We start from the raw sequence: 8782 nt of genomic DNA, 5'->3' as shown, positions 1-8782 counted from the left end.
GCATCATCAAAAGCTTCATCTAAATTGTTTTGAGAAGAAGAAGCCATATATGGTGATTAAAACGGTTTATAAACTAGTGATCAAAGAGAGAAAATAGAGAGAAGAAGAGAAGATGAGTTCTTGCTTTGGTTTGGTTTAGACAGATTCGCTATAGAGAGTGATATAGCGAGAAAGATGAGTAGATGAGTTTGTTTGGTTTACACAGAATGATATAGAGAGAAAGATGAGTTGTTGATATTCTTTGGTTTAGACAGAGAGATATATAGAGATAGGTGACACAAAGCGTTAGAGAGACCAAGTCACATGATGCAAGATTACAAAACACATCAAACAAGAGTACACATGATAGAAGTCACATGATGCAAGATTACAAAACACATCAAACACATAAGAGTACATGATCCGTGACACAAAGCGTTGACACTACAAGACACAACAACACACTGACCTTGTCCGTGACGAGACACTCACCTTCTTCGCTTCCTCTTGTTACCATCACCCTTAGAGGATTGTCCTTTCTCTAGCTTGATTCCCGAATTCAACACCTTGAACTTCTCCTCTCTCAGCTTCTTCTCTTCCTCCTTCATCCTTTCAAGCATCCTTCTGAACTCAGGTTCAATGTCATCTTCTGATTCCTCCACCTTAATCAAGTATCCCATATTGCTCATGTATTCTTCTCTTGATAAATCCACCATATCTTCTTCTTCTTCATCTGATATCTCCACCACTTCGACTGTATCTTCTTGTGGGAGAGGCACAACATCATCATCTCTATCTTCTTCTGAGAGAGACGGTATGATTCCTCTTGCTGAGAGGCCACAAACAATCCGTTTTCTTGGTTCCATTTCTGGCTGTGTGTGACTTGATCCCCTAAAAAGCAAAAAATAAGATTAGAACGTATTAGAACACATCAAAGAAGATAAGAACGTATTAGAACACAGAACACATCAAACAAGCAAACTACTAATATTCATTGACAGTTTAACATCAAACAAGCAAACTACTAAGATTTACTTATATTACACATGAGTCATAAGCGCCACAAACAAGATAACCAACTGATAACATCGACAGTTTAAAAGATTACATATATAACATATCCTTAATCAGTTTGTTCTTAAGCGCCACTTCTAAATCACTAAGCGGCTCTGTTTTTGCAAGGAGTTTGTCAAGCAGTTTGGTCTGGCTAAGCTTCTCCTTTGATGCTATGTCCTTCGCCTTTAACTCCAACATTTGCTGAAAATTTTGCAGATTCTTGCCTTCTTCTCCCACTGACCTTTTAGCCTTCGCCTTGGATGCCTTCACACCAATAGGTCTAGCCGTTGCTTCATCCTCTCCATTGACACTGGGCATAGATGTTGATGACTGAAAAGATTGGTCTTCCCCACCATCTTTCTCTTTGAACCAGAGATTTCTTGACTACTGCCATAAGTCCCACACCATTTATGATCATTCCTAAGCTCCCTCCACGTATGCTCCAATGAGAACTTGACCTTGTAATAATTGAGGAATATTTCGTGTGCAGCCTTCAAAACATCATCTTCACTCTGGCCACTGGTCCTCTGTTTTGTTGCAGCGTCATATGACCCAACAAACTTGCAGACACCTTCATTTATCTTCCCCCACCTCTGCTTACAGTGGAGTTTCTCTCTCTTAGGCAAACCAACCACCTTGGGACTTGCATTATAATACGCCCCAATCCTCTTCCAAAAGGTTCATGCCCTTTGCTCATTCCCAACTACAGGATCCTTGGAGGTGTTCAACCATGCACTGATGAGAACCAGGTCTTCAGCTGTTGACCACTTGCACCTTTGCTTACGGTCCTCAACAGTTTGTGCACGTGAAGCGGATCCTCCAACGTCTGGAGTAGGTGAAAAACTCAGAAACTGAGTTGGGTTGTCATTGTGAGGCACTTGAGAGTTTAGTAAATGTAAAAAGCTAGAGGACTGGCTTTGTTGAGAATCCATACAAAGAAGAAGTTGAGAGAAAGATGAAGGAGATGATAAGAAAAAGAAGGAAGAAAGAGTGTTTATAGATGGCAAAGAAGGAAGATGAAGGATATGATAAGAAAGAGAAGAAAGAAAGAGTGTTTATAGATGGCAGAGAAGGAAGAGAAGATGCATTCATGACAACCAACACACAAAAACGTGTTGACATTTATCTACAAGTTTCATCACATTAAGCCTTAATCAATTCTAGCTAGCCATCACTTCTATTTATCACACAACCAAATCATTAATTACAGTCGATTCAATTCTAACCACAACCTAAACAAATTTTAGTTTGCAGAACCAGTTAAGAGTAACACTAACCTTATTATGCAGTGAACTCCTGAATTGTTTGAACCTTTGCTCGATGAACTTTGATCCTTCTATCTGCCAATAGAAAGACATAAACAAAAAATGATTCAGACCAACATAAAGACATAATCAAAAGCGAAAACAAATCAAAGAACAGAAACAGAGCAAGGATTGAAACTTTGATCCATCCGTATTAATTGAAACTAAAATTAAAACCGAAGAACAAGCTGAACATATCCAGAGATCAAAGACATCAAATTTTTAACTCTAGGTGAAACAAATAGAACCAACAAACTACAATAATCAATCACATGCATAATGAAACAACAAAACACAAGGTTTACCTTTCGATTTGAGGTGAAAGCTTCGATTTGAGCCACCGAGGGAAAGCTTGGAGGAGAAGACCCACCGAGAGAGAGAACCAACAAACTACATAGAAAAACAACAGATCAGACCTAATCGAAGACATGCATAGTCAAGAACACAACAACCGCTTACCTTTCGATTTCAAGAAAGCCACCGAGAGAGAGCTCCGTCGTCTCGAGGAGAACCACCGAGAGTGGTCGCCGAGAAGTGCCACCGGAGGAGACGTAGCCAATGAGAGACACCAAAGGAGACGTCGCCGAGAAGAGTCACCGAAGGAGACGTCAAATCGCCTTTCGTCGAAGAGAGCTTGAGAGAGAGAGAGATGATCGAGAGAGACGCGTAACCGATTTCTTCATCCTCTCGTTTGGTGACACCTGTCACTAAGAGTCAGGCCTTTCAGCCCTTACGCAAGGGGCGAGTTTTGGGATTCTGTCTTTTCTTAATTTTTTTTAATTGGATTTGGGGGAAGAATTGGGCTAAGAGCCAGCTATAATGCTGCTGCTGTTAGAACTTTTATCTTTTGTCGTGTTTGGACACTTTATTTCCTTGTAATTTGATAATGCTATCAGGCTTGATCCTTATTCCACATTCCACGCTTATCGCAAAATATTTTGCCTTGGCTTTTTCTCTTTTGTCTTTTACATGTGTATATTACATTGGCATATTTGCCTTGGCTATCGGACACATACTCACATTTCTGTTATCATATAAAACTTCAACTTTACCTTTATATCTTCCGAAAAAAAACTACTCTCTCTTCATCAAATTCTATTGATTCCTAATTTTCCTCATCCCCTCTATGGCCGTTTCACCTAATTCAAGCTCTTTAGAATTAACAATATCGATTCAAAGCTTTTCTCCATCTCCTTCTCACCCTTTGTCTGGTAAGATCTAAATATTGATTTCAACATGATATAGAGTTGTATTAATAGTTGTCTCTTAAAAAATATCCAAATAATATATTTTGGCAGGTGATCACATGGTGAGAGATTTAGGCATAAATCAAACTCCAAAGAAGGAAGAAGATCGTGGGTGGATCATGATCGGTACAACACCGCATATCAACGAAGAAGATGAAAACTTAGGCGGCCGGCCGCGCAAAAAGCTCCGTCTAATCAAGGAGCAATCACATATTCTTGAAGAGAGTTTTATACAAAACAATACCTTAACCCCGGTAAGTATATATATTAATCAATTTTATGGTTCCGTATGCTTTGTTTACGTTAAAAATAAAGATGATAGAGAAAAATAGAGTTTAATCATTTTCTGATGATTAAGTGGGCTGATAATGAAACCACAGAAACAAAAACAAGAATTGGCCATTCTTTTGAAGCTTAGTCAAAGGCAAGTTGAGGTGTGGTTTCAAAACCGAAGAGCTCGGTACGTACTTCGATCTACCGCTTTCGTATATTGCATCGTTTGTTTATATAAAAGTTGAGGAATATATAATTTTATATCGTATAAAATTGTGCTTCTACATATATATACGGCGATGCATGTTTTTTTTTGTTGAAATACGGTGATGCATGTTATACATAGGGTTTTTGGAATTGGATTTTTAGTGGTTGGAGATTTAATAATTAACGAGAGTGCGTTGACAGAATAGTGTATTTATATATAAAGAGATCGTGTGCGATCGTAACTTAGATTCTCAGCACAATTCATGTACATGCAATAGAAAATGTAGTAAAGTGGAAGAGATCCTTTTTTTATCCAAGTGTTTCACGTTATTCCGACATATATATCTCTCACGCATTCTCTGCTACACACGAAAAGCCACTACTCTTATTTTATGTCTACGTGTCTACATATTACATATATGTTCCTTGATTTAAAAATAAAAATATAGAATCTAATAAATGTATCAACAAGAAAAGCGATAGGGAACATGAAGGACAAAGTTAGAGACAGTAAATGATAGGTTTAACTTTTTCAGCCATCTTTGGCTAGTCCACAATTATGATGTTTGTCCCTTATAGTATACATATTCTTTAATGAAACTTTAACTTACACACCGCACATTTACACTTTTGTATAACTATTTTTCTCTCGGTGTCTAGATGCACATCATACATCACAGAAATGTGTTTGTACGCACATTTGTACATGAAAGCATACATAGTATACATATACATATTGCGTGGCTGTTTGTTCATAAGGCCATAAAGAAGGAATTTAAATTACCAAACATAATCCTATGACGTTGTGTATTTTTTGGAACATTTGTACATGAATGCATGCATAGTATACATATACATATTGCGTGGCTGTTTGTTCATGAAGTCCATAAAGAAGGAATTTAAATTACCAAACATAATCCTATGACGTTGTGTATTTTTTGGAACGACATTTTAATTAAAAATGCGTATAACTTATGATTTTCTCAAAAAATCTTGTCGTTTTTGAGTCTTAATATAAGTCTGTGGAAAACATCAAAATGAAATTTGTGAAACAAAAAAGTAGAATGATTTTATTTTATTTTTTGAAAGAGAAAAACTAGAATTATTTTCTAGAGCAGTATATATATATATATATATATATATAATGAGATGATCTTACGTACCCTGGCATTCCGGTCGATCAAGCAATATAATCACATATAATATGGTATGCGATTGTGGACACAGAGGTCACACACGTATGTAAGCATATAGATAGTTAAGAGAAAGGTCGGTTGAATAGTCTCACAAAAAGTAGAAATTTCTCAAACACCAACCTCGTTAAAATATATTAAAATATTTCAGCCTATGATATATATCGTTGTTAACAATTGGTGTATATTAAAAGAGATTTTTACCGACACTTTCTTAAGTTCCAATTACACTATAGGACACTTAGTGCTTGAGATACACTTTCTCTTGTCAAAAATATTCTTATGACCTTAGACCATGATTAACCCGGAGTTCTTAGAGTGGGATTCTTAGCGGAAGTTAAGAAATTGATTCTTAACTTTTAACTAAAAAAGCTAAGAACCGGTTCTTAAAATCCTTATTTAAGAACCGGTTCTTACCTTTTTTAATTAAAAGTTAAGAAACAGTTTATTAACTTCCGATAAGAACCTTATCCTAAGAACTCCGGGTTAATCATACTCTTAGACCTTATTCTTCTCATCACATGAATCTCTTTCCTCTTCTTATTCCACTTTATGTTTTTATTTATTTTTATCTCAAATTCTAAAATATATTAAATAAAAATAATTGTCATAATAAAATACACATAAAATTCCCTATATTTTAAGATCAATTTTCATATATATATATATATTAACGTGTAAACAAAATTAAATGTGGACGTGGACACCAAAACGTGGACACCATCACATGAACTCTGTGCATAGACACAACCACAAGCGCCATCAGCGATATTGTTCTCGTCTGCTCGTGCTCCCCCCAATGTGCCTGCAACTCAGGTTGCCATCCTCTGTTCACCGCTATGAAGCAGCCCAAATTGAAGCTTTAAGCCACCGACAAGTACCATCGACATCGTCTCATGTGTAGTCATTTTCTACTCACCGCGACATTGTGGTCATGCTCAAAATCGTTGTGGTAGCTGTCTTCGCCTCTTCAGTTGTAAAAGGAGAACTCGAGTAATCATTTATAGAGCGTAGATCTTTTTCTCATGTCTAGCTGAACCTTTTTAATCTCATAAATTGTATCATTGTCCATATTTCTGCGTCCACAATTAGTATGTCCATAATTTATGACTTAACCATATGTGTTCATGAAATATATATATCCATAATTTATGTCTATAACAAATCACTCGTGGTTATCATATCAATTTTTTTAAAAAAAATCAAATTTGTAATAGTGGAAGTAAACCATCATACAATATTATTTGCATTTCTTTGATTCATACGTCCACAAATTACTCGTCATTCACAAGTCGATCCACAATTCATCGTCGTCTTTAGCTTGTCGCCCACAACTCGTTGTCCATAATTTGTCGTCCACAACTCGTCGTCCACAAAGACAAATTTGTCAAAAACACACCTAGGTCCCACCAGAAAGTGTCTCGTAAGTGGAAAGTGACTCTCACTGTAAAGATCGTAAAGGAAAGACAAAAAGTGTTCCAAAATGTAATCAACTCATATTAATACCTAGAAACTAAAATGACGAAGCATATTTAATAGTACGTTAGCACAGCTCATAATAATCAATATCATGTTTATACAAAATTTGTACGTAGGAGTAAGCTCAAGCATAGGGAGATGGAATGTGAGTATCTGAAGAGATGGTTCGAGTCATTGAAGGAGCAAAATCGACGGCTACAAATAGAAGTTGAAGAACTACGAGCTCTAAAGCCAGTATTGGCCTCGGTTTTATCCATGTGTCCTCTATGTGAACGTGTGACCAATGCAGCAGATAATGACTTAAAAAAAAAGCAGATAATGACTAATGCCGTCGAAGAGGCAACAGCTCGGAGAAGTCAGTCACGGATGGCGTTTTCTTCTTCCTCTTCCCTGTGTTGACTGGCTCGGTCAAAAGTAAAAGTCAAAAGGATTGAAACGTCGGTTTAGGGGTGAAAGTAAAGATTTTATGATTGGGAGGATTTTGTGCATATTTCTCTAATTATTTATTATGGAAGAATAATTTGTTTAATCATCGTTTTTTTAACTTTTAACATGTTATTGACAGAGCCAAGTTCTAAACATAGTCAAACGAAACATTACTTTTGAGCTTGCAAAATTTTAAGCATTAAATCTATATAGACATAGATCTCAAATGTGGTTAAAACATTTTTAATTAAATTGTTTATAAGTTTGTAACTTTCAAAATTGTCCCAGATACTGATAGATATACATGGGTTGATTGGGTAGGGGTAGATTGTTTAAAACATCAATAAGCCTCATTGTTATTTGACTTTCGTTCCACAAGACTCAAATAAGGCTGCTATCTATTCCTCGACGTAGATAGGTTTTAAGATTTTTAAATTTGAATTCCGTTGGAGATATTCACCTAATTCACCTGATGTCTCACTTATAATATTTGTTTTTATTTCTTTCTTGTTTACTAAATTTTTTATTTATTTACTTCCTGTGGTATTGGTCAATGTTAAAAATAATTCATTTTGACACTGGCCGTTTGTGCGAAGTTTATCTAAACCGAATCACACTCGAAAAGGTATGCTGCGGCCACCACATTTGACTATTTGAGTCAAGCTCCAGTTCTAATCCATGTTCGAAAACTCGCTAGTCGCTATCCGTGCGGCACACTCGGGCCTAGCGAGTTAACATAAACTCGGAGATTAATCACAGATTAATCGGGGATTAATTTTTCATCATTTTATGTTTATATGCGTATATAAACTTGTATTTGCACTAGGTTAATCAGAAATGCTCCAGCTCAGATGGTGAAAGTGTGGTTTTCTAGCGACAATACCCGGATTCAACTCCCCGTTTTGTCTTTTTGGGCCTAGTTTTAATTTTTCTTTTAACGAAGGGCAAAACGGTAATTCGCCGTGTCATCCCTTACCTTTTGCCCTGCGAACGTAACCTGCAACAACCGCCTGCCTCCATTTTTGTGTTCAATTTTCTCATTATTTTCATCATTTGTTTGCACAATTCCATTTAATATCCATAGATCTAACTTAAACGCACTGATTTTTAACAGAAATCAAAACTAAAACGAGATTTTTTCAAAGACCCGATTTTATGGCCGATTATGGTCGATTCACTACGGTGGTTGGCCGCACAGCGTGTACTCGCCGGTTAATCGGCCGAGTTAGCCGAGTTTTTGAACATGGGTTCTAATAGTATATTACATTTTACTATTGATCTCTAATTTATAAGTTACCCTGTTCTGGAACGCGGTAGGCGCTAGTCGGGCGGTCGGGTTGGGCCTAGCGCCTAAAGAAAAAATCGGGGATTAATCGGAAATTCTGCGGGGCGGAATTTTTAGATGGTTTACTATGTTATAAAACATGTTAATCTTTAATTGTGTATAACATTAATACATTTTCATGTTTATGATTGTATAAAACACACAAATCGAATATATAAATTTAATATAGTGTAATTTTCATCAAAATTATGAATATAAATGATATTTATAAAATTTTAGATCAAATAAACAAATAAAAATATTATTAAAACTAAAAAAAAAATTTAAAAAAAA

General features: G+C 36.1%; 1 protein-coding gene across 1 annotated transcript; it reads left to right on the top strand.

Annotated features, from left to right (window-relative positions):
* Positions 1 to 3252: 3252 nt before the first annotated feature.
* Positions 3253 to 7291, top strand: LOC106298930 (homeobox-leucine zipper protein ATHB-X-like). Its single transcript, XM_013735060.1, has 4 exons — positions 3253 to 3550; positions 3638 to 3840; positions 3967 to 4046; positions 6855 to 7291. Exons 1-4 carry the CDS (start codon positions 3466 to 3468, stop codon positions 7135 to 7137), a joined length of 651 nt encoding a protein of 216 aa, XP_013590514.1. The 5' UTR covers positions 3253 to 3465; the 3' UTR covers positions 7138 to 7291.
* Positions 7292 to 8782: the final 1491 nt, after the last annotated feature.

The sequence above is a fragment of the Brassica oleracea genome, chromosome C6 (genome assembly GCF_000695525.1).
Source record: "Brassica oleracea var. oleracea cultivar TO1000 chromosome C6, BOL, whole genome shotgun sequence".
In the NCBI taxonomy this organism is placed as follows: domain Eukaryota; kingdom Viridiplantae; phylum Streptophyta; class Magnoliopsida; order Brassicales; family Brassicaceae; genus Brassica; species Brassica oleracea.
Note: the sequence above shows the minus strand (reverse complement) of the source record. Positions and strands in the feature narration are given on the sequence as shown.

Bases quoted from the DNA above. Each gene is read 5' to 3' on its own strand.
- LOC106298930 (XM_013735060.1), top strand. From the start codon at position 3,466: ATGGCCGTTTCACCTAATTCAAGCTCTTTAGAATTAACAATATCGATT. The intron at 3,551-3,637 runs GTAAGATCTAAA...ATATTTTGGCAG, and splicing joins TCCTTCTCACCCTTTGTCTG to GTGATCACATGGTGAGAGAT. The intron at 4,047-6,854 runs GTACGTACTTCG...ATTTGTACGTAG, and splicing joins TTTCAAAACCGAAGAGCTCG to GAGTAAGCTCAAGCATAGGG.